Genomic DNA, 13,015 nt, shown 5'->3' on the forward strand with positions numbered 1-13,015 from the left:
TCACCTCCCGGGACGCAAGCAGAGCACAGGCCCTCCCTGGAAAGGCGCGCGCACAGAGCCGCAGGCCCGACAAGTCGAACCATGCGGCATTTGCGCGATCGCGGCGCAAACGCAAGCAAAATTAAAACTGAAAAAAAAAAAAATTACAACTCACCCCCCCGGCAATCGGCAACCCCCCCCCGAGACGGAGCCGCAAAGCAAAGGAGAGCCGGCGAACGCAAACAGCAGAAAACTTTTTTTTTTTTTCCAACCTGTTGCTGTCCTCGGTCCTGGGGCCCTGTTCCAGCGGGGGTGAGTGAACCAGGCTCCCCGGTGTCACCCCCGACGCTGCCACTCGACAAGCTGGGTCCTCAATCCAGGCAGCGGCCTCTACCAGGGGGGGATGGTCCCCTCAGAACCTCCCAACCCCCCTGGGAGGTAGGGCGGACGGGACTTCCTCACAGAAAATTAAGAAAATAAAGCAAATGAAGAAAAATTCTAACCAGCGCTGACTAAAACACAAGAAAAAAAACTTAACCCTGACTATCAGTACCCAGGGCAGGCAGGGGCTGTGACTGCACCTGCACCATCTACTGGAGACAGAGTAAGACTGAGGGGCTGTGGCAGGCACATGGCCATATATGGCCGAGTCCGACAGATCTTGCTCTGTCTCAATCTATTGGTGCGGAGTCACAACCCAGGTGTCCTGGACTGATCCTGGTACGTACAGGAAATTTGATTGATTTTTTTGATTGGGTGACTAGAAAATTTGATAGAAGAGCGCTCGATGTGATCTATTTGGATTTGCCCTTAAATGCCGGGTACTGGTCCTGGCACCAGAACTCCAACTTCTGCCCACAGACTAGCACTAGCCCTGGAAACTTTCCTCCACCTCTGATTGGGAGTTTTCAACACTAAGAAAACAAATTAAGTAGTGCACCTCTCTGCTTTGGAAAGTTAACAGGTAAAGCCTTCATTAGCATAGGATTTAACTTTATTATATCGAGCCCTCACTGGGGTGCTATTTACTAGCAGTGAATTTCTGCCTGTTCAGACCTGAGGTCAGTAACACATCCTATGATTATAGTTGGTCATGTGAGGTCAGACCATTGTTCCGTTGAGCCCAGCATCCTATCTCCAATGGGGCCAATTCAGGTCTCTTGTAAGTACCCGGAAGATTCAACATGGGAAGATCCATTCCTTGTTACTCACTCCCGGAAGTAAAGTCCAACTGGCTAATAATTTTTAATAGACTGGTGTGCTCAAGAAACTTGGTTTAAATCCAGATATATTATTAAACCTGACCACATCTTCTGGCAACAAATTTCACAGCTTAAATGTGCTGGCTGAAAAAATATCTCCCTAAATGTAGTTTAAATCTGCTGTAGTTACATTCATAAGTGTCCCTTAGTCCTATCTGAAAGGTTAAATAACCCCTCCCTATTTACCTGCTGCTGACCACTCATTTTATAAACCTCAGTTATATCTCTCCTCAGCCATCTTCTCCAGGCTGAAGAGTCCTAACCTTTAGCCTTTCTTCACAGGAGAATCACTCCATCCCTTTTATCATGTCTTTGCACCTTTCATAGTTCCGCTATATCTTTTTTGAGATGCTGCAACCAGAACTGCACACAGTACTGAAGGTGCAGAGGCAGTATGATATTCCTGGCTTTATTCTCCATTCTTATTGCCCTGTCCATGGGCCTTGTGCCAGTGTCTTTCACCTGTAAAGGCTGAGGTCTGTGAACCAGTCCTGCACCACAATCACCACATGGCAGACAGTGAAGAGGAAAGCCGCTATTTGCAGGGACTGCAAACAAAAGGATTCGGCATTAGTACATGGGTAGAGAGCCACCAGAAAATCAGCAACCCCAACACAGGCCCAGATCCCTCCACTTTCTGATTCTGACCCTTCTCCCTCAATTCTTTCCATGTTTCCTTTGCTTAGAATTTATTATTAACTTTATTCTTTAACGCACAACATTTGGGGTTTCCTGGACAGCTTCATATCAAATGTATCCAACTGAATATCAGCAGGGACAACAGATGACCAGCTCAGGTTTCATCTTGTTGCAGGCAGGGAGATGTAACTCCGATTTCCCAAAGAATAGCAGCCAGAATGACACTGTCCTGCCCGCCGCAGGCACATCCAGGGCTGGCTGACCCTGTCCCAGACGATTTGAAGTCACCAGCTGACCCCCCACCCTTAAGAGAAGCTGGTGAGAAGCCTTGCCTATGATTTATAAGCTGCGATATCCTCTTAAGCAAGACACATCCTCAAATAAATGAAGATGTAATGCTTTGCCCCTTTCTCCCTGTGCAGTGTGGCGACACAAGCTGGCCTCACTGCACAGAAGCCACCTGGACACTTGGGAGTACTTACCTGCATTTCCACGTAGGTGTGTGGCAGGGTGTACTCTGGCGGCAGCTTCCTGTCATTATTGATAAGGTGGTCCAGGATGGAGGGACTCAGCACCGGCTAAAAGGGGCAGAGGAGAAGGAAGAAGGGTTGGTGTTGAATGACTGCTGAAGCAGGCGAGAGTTACATGCTTCCTGAAACACTTACATATGAACACTCCACCGTCATTTCACACAACGATAACAAAAAAGAAAATTGTTCCTTAGCTGCTAGTTTTCGTTCCAAGTACCAATCCAGTGGGTTATGTCCCCCTTATTTAAACTCTTTTCTATACCGACATTCATGAAAAGTATCATATCACATCAGTTTACACAGAACAAGGGGGTAAACAACTTTAAACAAACCATTTTACGAGAAGCAAAGTTACATTAAACAAGAAGGGTAGAACTTGGGAGGCTGAGGTAGCCGGAAAAACAAAGGATAGACAAGGTACATAGCAACTAGACTGGCAGCGGATGCTGAACTGCTAGTATGACTAGGTGGCATTTTGGAATTTCTGAAGGTTATGGGAAGGCTTGAAGGAATAGCCAGGTCTTGAGTTTTTTCCGAAATGTTAGGAGGCAGGGTTCTAGTCTGAAGGTCCGAGGGCATGGCATTCCATATGGCAGGTCCCGCTGTTGAGAATGCCCGTTCTTTAGTGGCTGAGTGAAGTGTGGCTTTTGTTGAGGGGTCTTGCAGGGTTCCTTTGTATGCTTCTGATGGGTCTAGTGGAGGTGTGAAGTTTGAAAGGGGTCTGAAGGTCGAGCTGTAGCTGTTTGTGGATGGATTTCTGGATTATGGTGAGAGACTTGTGTAGAATTCTGTAGTTTATTGGAAGCCAGTGAAGGTTCCGGAGGATGGGAGTGATATGAGCTACTCGGCTGATGTTGGTCAGAATTCTGGCAGCCGCGTTCTGGAGCATCTGTAGTGGTCTGGTGGTGGAGGTGGGGAGACCCAGGAGGAGAGCGTTGCAATTGTCTATCTTGGCGAATAGCGTGGTTTGGAGGAACGTCCTGAAGTCATGGAAGTGGAGGAGGGGTTTGAGTCTTTTCAGAACTTGTAGTTTATAAAAACAGTCTTTGGTTGTGTTGTTAATGGATTTCTTTAGGTTCAGACGGTGGTCAAAGATTACTCCGAGGTCTCTTACATGCATGATCGGGGTGTGGGGGGGGGGGGGGGTCAGAGTGGTCGGAAGAGATGAGGAGGAGTTCAGTCTTGGAAGCATTAAGGACCAGGTTCAGACTGGTAAGGAGGCGGTTGATAGACTGGAGGCAGTTTTCCCAGAAAATGAGTGTTGAGAGGGATTCTGTGATCGGGATCAGAATCTGAACATCGTCCGCGTAGAGATAGTGTATTAATTTTAGGTTAGTTAGCAGATGGCAGAGGGGAAGAAGGTAAATATTGAAGAGGGTAGGTGACAGTGAGGAGCCTTGGGGTACACCTAATGAAGAATTGATGCTGGGAGATTCTTTATTGTTGATTTTGACCTTGAAGCTTCTATTGCTGAGGAAGGATTCAAACCATCTGTGAGCTGCCCCTGAAAGGCCGATGTCCGAGAGGCGGTTTAGAAGGATAGAGTGGTTTACGGTATTGAATGCCGCGGAGATGTCTAGAAGAGCTAGTAGGAATGATTGACTTTTGTCTAGGCCCATGATGATGTGATCCGTGAGGGATATGAGTAGAGTTTCCGTGCTGAAGGTCTTATGGAAGCCGTATTGGGATGGGTATAGTATTTTGTGTTCCTCCAGGTAATCTGAGAGTTGAGTATTAACCAGTTTCTCAGTGAGTTTAGCGATAAAAGGGAGATTAGAGATAAGAGATCTCTCCAATTTCCGCCCTATGTCTAGGTTGGGTTTCTTTAGCAGTGGTTTGAGGGACGCAGTTTTCAGCCTGTCTGGATAGATTCCTTGAGTTAAGGAGCAGTTTATGATGTTGGCCAGAGGTCTGGAGATGGCATCAGGAATGAGTAACAATAGTTTTGTAGGAATGTGGTCTGACGGGTGGCTGGATGGTTTAAGTTTCTTAAGTAAGGACTCGATCTCCAAGGGGGAAGTTAGATCAAAGGAGTCAAGGATGGTTCCAGAGTGAGTAGTGGTGTCTGAGGTTAGGGGAAGGGAAGTTAAGTTGGTGGGGAGGAGTGCTAGTGTGTTAGAGATTTTTTTCTGAAAGAAGAATGCGAGCTCTTTAGCTTTGATTTGTGCAAGCTCGTCTGGGATAGCCGGGGTGACTGTTTTTGTGAGCTGGGAAACGTAGGAAAACAAGGCCTTGGCATCGAATTGGAGGTCGTGAATTCTGTTGGCATAGAAATCTTTTTTTGTCCGAAGGATGGCACTCCTGTAGAGGTGGAGGGTATTTTTATACTCCGACAATGTCGTAGTGCTAGGGGTCTTGCGCCCTTTGCCTTCTTTGTGTCTGAGGTCTTGTTTCAATTGCTTAAGTTCAGGTGAGAACCAGGGTTGTTTTCTCTTTAGCGACGGGTTGATTATTTTGACCACTGGGGGGCTAAGTTTATTAGCTATTGCCTCTGTGATGTTGTGCCAGGATAGAAGGGCTGAGTTGGGGTTGGTTACGTCCAAATTTGTGAGTTCTTTGGAAAGGTGTTCTTTGAGAACGTCGGATGCGCATGATTTCCCGAAGTGGATAGTAGACAGAGGCTGTGGGAAGTTAGGATGTTCGTTGGTTGCAAGGGTAGCAGAGACCAGTGAGTGGTCCAAACAGGGAACTGGAGTGCAAACAGGGGGGATGGAGTAAGACAGGCTGGAGTTTATGAAGATGAGGTCAAGAGTATGTCCCGCTTTGTGAGTAGGTTTGTCAATGATTTGTTCAAAGCCCATGGCTCTGAGAGTGGTGAGGAAGGTTTCGCAATTGTGGGAGGGAGGAGTGGCGTCTACATGGAGGTTGAAGTCCTCCAGAATCATAGCTGGGGAGTCCGTGTTGATATGTTTCACTATGATTTCGATGAGTAGGGAGGTGTCTTCGTCTAGTAGATCTGGTGGCGCATATACTAGTAGAATTTGAAGATGTTTAGATTTGAATAGACCTAGTTCAAATTTGGTGGAGGTCTTAACTGGTTGTGAGGTGAGACTGAGTGCTTTTTTGGTGGCTAGAAGAAGGCTGCCTCCTCGTTTTTTTTGTCTGGGAATTGAGAAGATGTCAAACAGGTGAGTAGGTAATTGATTTATCAGGGCAATGTCGGAGCTTTTTAGCCAGGTCTCCATGATGGCGCAGATGTCTGGCTGTGAGTCCAGGAGATAGTCAGAGGATGTGCGTTTTCTTTGTCAGTGACTGTGCGTTGAAGAGGGTTAGAGAGAAGATCGTGAGCCCTAATAGCTGAGTGAGAGGGGAGGTCATGATTGGAATGAGAGATCTGGAGGTATGGCTCAGGGGTAATTGTAGTGGCTTAGTGTGAGAATGATGGCGACGATGTAAGATGGGGATAGGGTAGGTTAGCATCGTGCGTCCGAGAAGGTTGTCCGGAGATGGCTCTGAGTCCAGGTGCTGGAAGGTTGAGGATCTGTCCTGAGTGCCCCGTCACTGTTGTTGGTTTGCTTCGTTGGCGGGATTCCTGAGGCTCAGGGGGTTCAGCGGTGGTGGCCACTGGTAGATAAAGGATAGAGAAGCTCGAAGGGGGAGCACAAAGGGGAGCACTAAGGAGCGCACTAAGGAGCAGGCCCCTTAGTCGCGCGACACCAGGGAGGGTCGTGCCCTTAAAGGGCCTTTTCCACTGACGTCGGGAGGTGGGCGGGCTTACCACAGGTACCTGCTCGTTGGCCGGATCAGGGCTCCGGGGTGAGTCGGGCTCGGGGCCATTTGCCTCGCGGGAGGCTTGGGGATCGTCCGCCTCCCCTCCCCTGACCCCGATGGGTCAGCGCCAGTCGCGCAGGGAGGAAGGGCTGGCCGGGAAATTTTCTCTGACTCCAGCAGATGGAGTCAGAGAAAACTTCGAAGGGTGCTCCCAAATAAACTAGTGTACACTCTGTCATCCTTCAGTATTAAGAATATCAAAGCCTGAAGAGACAGGATGGATGGATCAAGGTATAAAACCCTTTCAACTTGAACAACTGTACAGTGTGTACTAAACTTTAAGAGGCAACTAAACTCGCAAAATGAACCATGAAACAGCCACTAAACACGTGGTAAATGGAAAACAATTTGAGCAGAGAGACGATTCCAATCCCATAAATCCTTAGGTGGGCTTCTGGACTGATCCGTGGTACTACAGGAACGAAAATGACCCGATTGCAAAGGAGCCGAAAACCGGTGGCTGTAGATTTAAACGATAGTGCCGAGCAAAGGTATGTAAAGACTTCCAGGTGGCTGCTAGGCATATCTCCTGAGGCGAAATGGATCGCCCAGGAAGCCGCGAGAGCTTGGAAGGAATGGGCCTTGATGCCCACCGGAGGCTGTCGACCGGCACCAATATATGCTGAGGCGATGGCCTCTTTCAGCCAGCAAGCAATGGTGGGTTTCGAAGCCTTGGCCCCCTTCTTTGGGCCACTCCAAAGTACAAAAAGATGATCCGACAAGCGAAAGTCATTTATTTATTTATTTAACATTTTTTTATATACAGGCATTCGTAGGACACATCATGTCGGTTCACAATTAACTGAGAAAGGAAATTACATTGAACAATTTGTGGCCTCCAGATAGCGAATGAGGATGCGCTTAATATGAAGCTTGCGTAGCTCACGGGAATCTTCAGTTGAGAAAGATGGGAGTTCCACCGTGTGATTCATATGGAACGCGGAAACAACCTTGGGCAGGAAAGAGGACACCGTGCACAAAGAAACTCCTGAATCCATGAAACGGAGATAGGGCTTACTGCACGATAGCGCCTGAAGCTCCGAAATCCTGCAGGCAGAGCAAATAGCCTTCAAGATAGGAAGACTATCTTGAGCGTAAGATCCTTGAGGGTAGTGGCTTGTAGTGGTTCGAAAGGTGGGCTGCCTAGAATTCGAAGAACTAAGTTGAGGCTCCATGAGGGACACAGAGCGTGTACTGGAGGCTTAATGTGAGAAATCGGATGATGTCCGGGGGAGCGGAGAGGGGGGTTCCCTTCTGGTGCTGGATCAGGGAACAGAGGGCAGCCACCTGCACCCTCAGGGAATTGTAGGCCAATCCCTTTTCCAGGCCCTGTTGCAGGAACGACAGTATCTGAGTCATTGAGTCGCTCCGTGGCAAGACAGGTACGGAGCCACACCAGGTCTCGAAGACCTTCCAAACTCAGATATAGGCAATGGCCGTAGAGGTCTTCCTAGCCTTGAGGAGGGTTGAGATCACGGCCTCCGGGTATCCTCGTCTTCTCAGCTGGCGCCTCTCAAAAGCCAGGCTACAAGACAGAAGCGATCTGCCTGGCCGAAAAATAACAAACCCTGGCGCAGAAGAGGGCCTTCCACTGCGAGGTTGACTTAGTCCGTGAACCATGGCCGATGTGGCCATTCTGGCGCCACCAGAATTACAGGACCGTGGTGAGTCTCTACTCTTCGGATTACCTTTCCCACCAGGGGCTATGGCGGAAACATGGAGAATGTGCTGCGGCCAGGGAAGGACTAAGGCATAAACTCCCTCCGCGCCGTGCTCTCTTCTGCAGCTGAAGAATCACGGAGCTTTGGCATTCCATAGAGTGGCCATCAGGTCCAGGTGGGGAGACCCCCACCGACTGAATAAAGTGCCACTGCTTCCTCGGAGAATTCCCACTCTCCGGGATCTATGCGTTGACGACTCAAGAAATCGGCTTGAACGTTGTCCACTCCTGCGATGTGAAAGGCCGCTAAGCGGGAAAGGTGGACCTCCGCCCAGACCAGCAAGTTGTCTGTCTCCCGAGAAATGTGACGACTCTTTGTTTCCCCTTGACGATTGATGTTCGCTACTTTTGTTGCATTGTTTAACAGAATCTGAACCGCCCAATGCTGGACTAGGGGGAGAAAAAGCTTCAACTTCAGGCATACCGCTCTGGTCTCCAAGCGATTGATCAGCCAGGATGCTTGCAAATCCGTCCACGTCCCCTGTGCCGATTTTGTCTCACAGATCGCTCCCCAACCGGAGACACTGGCGTCTGTGGTGACAATCACCCACTGATGGACTGCCAAGGTTACTCCCTTTAACAAATGATCCAGGTTGAGCTACCAGGCCAGACTGTCCTGGGTCCTCTCTGGCAGCAGGGGGATGGCCTGAAACTCCAGAGAAACTGGTTTCCAGCGGGAGAGCAAGGTTCTCTGCAGAGGACGCATATGCGCAAAAGCCCAAGGTACCAGATCGATAGTGGAAGCCATAGTGCCCAGAACCTGAAGATAATCCTGGGCTGTGGGAAGAGATAGCGAAATGAATCGCTGTACCTAGGAGATGAGAGCCCGGGCCCGATCCAGACGCAGCAGTACCTTGCCCACAGCTATATCGAAGTGTGCTCCTAGGAAGTCCAGGGACTGAGATGGAGTAAGGCTGCTCTTGGAGAAATTGACCACCCATCTGAGGGACTGAAGGAGATGCAACACTGTCTATCGCTCGTTGACACTGGACCAGGGACTTTGCCCGGATGAGCCAATCGTCCAAATAGGGGTGGACCAGGATTCCCTCCCTCCTGAGAGCTGCCGCCACTACTACCATTACTCTGGTGAAGGTACGGGGAGCTGTCGCCAGTCCAAAAGGCAGGGCTTGGAATTGAAAATGCTGTCTCATAATCTTGAAGGGAAGAAAGCGTTGATGAGCCTTAAGGATGGGAATGTGGAGATAAGCCTCCGTCAGATCCAAGGAGGCCAGAAATTCTCCGCTGTGTACCAACACTATCACTGAGCGTGAGGTCTCCATCCTGAAGTGTGGGACCCTGAGGGCTTTGTTGGCCATCTTGAGATCCAGGATCGGAAGGAAGGAGCCCTTCTTGGGGACTACAAAGTAGACTGAGTAATGGCCGGCTCCCACTTCCAGAGGGACCGGCAAATTGCTCAGAGGGCCAGGAGCCTGTCGAGTGTCTGGCGCACTATGAGTTGTTTCTGTGGTGGTCTGCAGGGAGAGAAGAGGAACCTGTCTCTTAGAGGACGAGCAAAATCTAAAGCGTAAACGTGCTTTAGAATATCCAGGACCCACTGATCCAAGGTAATCTTGACCCACTCCTCGTGGAAGAAGGAGAGACGGCCCCCTATCCTGGTGACCAAGGAGTGGGCCGGCATGGCCTCATTGTGAAGATTTGGGAGCTGCCCCCTGGGGAAGATTATCCAGGGCCGGTCTTCAGCCACCAAAGGAACGAGACCAGGACTGGGAATGCGAAGAGGGCAGACGAGAGGCAGCTATTCTTGGTTGATGGAAACATCTTTGGCTCTGGAAACGGCTTCTAGTGGAACCGAAGGTCCTAGCAGCCCGCGGACCTTATTCTTGCCGAGTTACTTGATAATCTGGTCCAGATCATCTCCAAAGAATAATTTCCCTTTGAAGGGTAGGGAGCCCAACTGGGTCTTGGAGAAGGAACCCATCGACCAGGTGCGGAGCCACAGGAAGCGTCTGGCCAAGACTGCTGAAACCATAGACCTGGCCAGAATTCTGAGCAGGTCATATAGCGCATCTGACCCATTCGCTATCACGGCCTCCAGGAGGTCAGCCGCTGTGCCTTGGCAGGAGCAGATCTTGTGTACTGAGGGGCTTTTGGACCCATCGGAGTCCTGCCCGTTGCGTGAGGGAAATACAGATCGCCACTCTGACACCCAGAGCCGACACCTCGAATACTCTTGAGATACACCTCGAGCTTTCTATCCTGCATATTCCATAGGGCAGCACTTCCAATCACCGGAAAGGTAGTTCGTTTCGTCACTGCAGATACCGCCGTGTCCACTTTTGGGAACCTTGAGGAGCTCCAGAAAATCGTCTGGGAGGGGGTATAGCTTATCCATAGCTCTACCCACCTTGAGGGAGACTTCAGGGGAATCCCATTCCCAGGACAGCAATTGCAGTAGCATAGGATGGGAAGGAAAAGACTTCGATGGTGGACGTAGACCTGAGAGCACGGTGTCCCCCTTCTTAGCTGGTGGAGAAGGCCCTGGAGGGTCTTGTGGATCCTCAATATCCAATTCCTGCATGACATAAGGGATGAGCGGATCCAACTCATCCCTCTGGAAGAGACGCAGTACCTGGGGATCATCCCCTTCCATCTAAGCCATCAGAGAGGGTTCATCAAGGTCTGGGTCCGCGAGAGGGCCTTGAGGAAGAGAAGCCAAGCCCCCCGGAGGATGATGGACCATGTGGACCCTGGAGGCACCTTGGTGAACCCCAGATCCTAGGGCCCCCACTCCCTGAGGGCATCCCGGAGGCCTGGGGGATCAGCCATCCTGCTCACCTTAGGAGGAGGAGGCCCTGTTGGATCTTGCTGCTGTCCTATTCTGGCCAGATAGGCATTGTGCATTAAAAGCACAAAATCTGCCGAAAATGGAGGTGGTCCAGAAGAAGGAACCGAGAGGGGGTCTCCTGCGGGTGGACAAGGGTCCAGGGGGCTGACAGGATCAGCGGCAGCACTGAAGAGCCACCGTCCGAATCATCGCCCGGCTGTTCTGGAGCAGTTGGCTCAGAATCAAGGATGGCCACCCTTCCTGCGCTGGGTGGGATCAGGGCCGGCCTCCGTGCATCGAGGCGCGCGAACCTGCTCGTCCTGCCGGCCGCAAGGAACCCTCCCCACCAGGGAGGCTTCTCGCACAGATCCCCCTTGCGGGAGATCCGGGAATCGGGCTCTCCGCACGCGCAGCAGCTCAAGGACTGCAGCATGGGACTGTGAGCTGAGCCGCCGACATCGCTGGTGAGTGGCTGCGAGGAGCAGGGAAAAACCTGCTCCTCACAGCCACACACCACACAGAGGAATGTCGCTTCTCTTGAAGGCTGCCCCAAGGCAAAACGACTTCTCAGGGCAGCGAGTCGGCTCGGAGGAAAAGGGGGAGAGGTTGGACCACCAACTTGCACCCCGGGGCTTACAAATCTAACCTGCAAGTAAGAAAGGTACAAAAGCTTATCCCCACAAAGCAAATACAGCAATGGAGACTGAAAAACAGCTCTTCCTGCAAGTTAGATTGCTGGGCCCTAGACAAAGGTCTGAGCTTTCCCTGACTTTTTTTTTTTTTTTACTATCCTCTGTTAACCTTGACCCATCTTAAGATTGGAAGCAAGCTAAGAAATATAGAAAAGAACACTAAATTTAGCTTTTCAGAAGTCTTAGTGGGGAACTAGAGTTCAGCCATTCATATCTGCTGGAGTCAGAAGAATACTGAAGGATGACAGAGGGTGCACTAGCTTATATGGGAGCAGCCTTCAAAGTTTTCTCTGACTGTATCTGCTGGAAGGGGGACATAACCCACTATCTGGACTGATCCAGGTACGTACAGGGAATAACCATTGCTGTAGTTACACGATGTTAGGTTCCATATTAGGAGCTACCACTCAGGAAAAAGATCTAGGCATCATAGTGGATAATACTTTGAAATCATCAGCTCAGTGGGCTGCAATGTTATTAATTGCATCAAAAAAGCAAACAGAATGTTAGGAATTATTAGGAAGGGAATGATTAATAAAATGGAAAATGTCATAATGCCTCTGTATCACTCCATGGTGACTGACAAAACAGCAAGGAAGGCTGCTTAATAAAGCCGTGGGAGCAGAAATACACAATAAGCAGCCAAATGTCCGATCTGTATTTATTTATTGTGTAGAGACAAATATGTGCACATATTTGTCTCTACACAATAAATAAATACAGATCGGACATTTGGCTGCTTATTGTGTATTTCTGCTCTCACTCCATGGTGAGACCGCATCTTGAATACTGTGTACAATTCTGGTCGCTGCATCTAAAAAAAAAATATAGTTGTGATAGAGAAGGTACAGAGAAGGGCAACCAAAAAGGGGATGGAACGGTTCCCCTATGAGGAAAGGCTGAAGAGGTTGGGGCTGTTCAGCTTGGAGAAGAGACGTCTGAGGGGGGATATGATAGAGGTCTAAGATCACAAGAGGTCTTGAAAGAGTAGATGTGAATCGGTTATTTACACTTTCGAATAATAGAAGGACTAGGGGGCATTCCATGAAGTTAGCAAGTAGCACATTTAAGACTAATCGGAGAAAATTCTTTTTCACTCAATGCACAATTAAGCTCTGGAATTTGTTGCCAGAGGATGTGGTTAGTGCAGTTAGTGTAGCGGGGTTCAAAAAAGTTTGGATAAGTTCAAGGAGGAGAAGTCCATTAACTGCTATTAATCAAGTTTACTTAGGGAATAGCCACTGTTATTAATTGCATCAGTAGCATGGGATCTTCTTGGTGTTTGGGTACTTGCCAGGTTCTTGTGGCCTGGTTTGGCCTCTGTTGGAAACAGGATGCTGGGCTTGATGGACCCTTGGTCTGACCCAGCATGGCAATTTCTTATGTAAAAAAAACAAAAAAGCTTTGGTGACTGAACATACCCAGATCAGTCCAGACCAGTGGGTTGAGCATTCCTACCAGCAGATGGAGTCAGAGAACAAGAACTTTGGGCACTGCTACATAAGGAGAGTGCCACATGCAGTCCCTCAGTATTTCTCTGACTCCAGCAGATGGAGTCTGCTAGTCAGTTTAAAAAAAAAAAAAAAAAGGTTATGAGGGAAAGTTTTTTTTCCTAGGATAGGTTAGTTTGTAGTTAG

The 13,015-nt window shown here is 49.3% G+C and overlaps 1 protein-coding gene across 4 annotated transcripts in view; it reads right to left on the bottom strand.

The window, feature by feature from the left end:
* The window catches only part of SMG9 (SMG9 nonsense mediated mRNA decay factor), a 183,550-nt gene that overhangs the window by 68,148 nt on the left and 102,387 nt on the right, over positions 1–13,015 (bottom strand). For all 4 annotated transcript variants that reach the window (XM_029576582.1, XM_029576583.1, XM_029576580.1 and 1 more), the window contains 2 exons: positions 2,363–2,458; positions 1,704–1,789 (listed from right to left, as the gene is read on the bottom strand). In XM_029576582.1, the coding sequence (XP_029432442.1) occupies positions 1,704–1,789; positions 2,363–2,458 (182 nt within the window). The remainder of the gene's footprint in view (positions 1–1,703; positions 1,790–2,362; positions 2,459–13,015) is intronic.

This window comes from Rhinatrema bivittatum, chromosome 14 (assembly GCF_901001135.1).
Source record: "Rhinatrema bivittatum chromosome 14, aRhiBiv1.1, whole genome shotgun sequence".
NCBI classification, from domain to species: Eukaryota; Metazoa; Chordata; class Amphibia; order Gymnophiona; family Rhinatrematidae; genus Rhinatrema; species Rhinatrema bivittatum.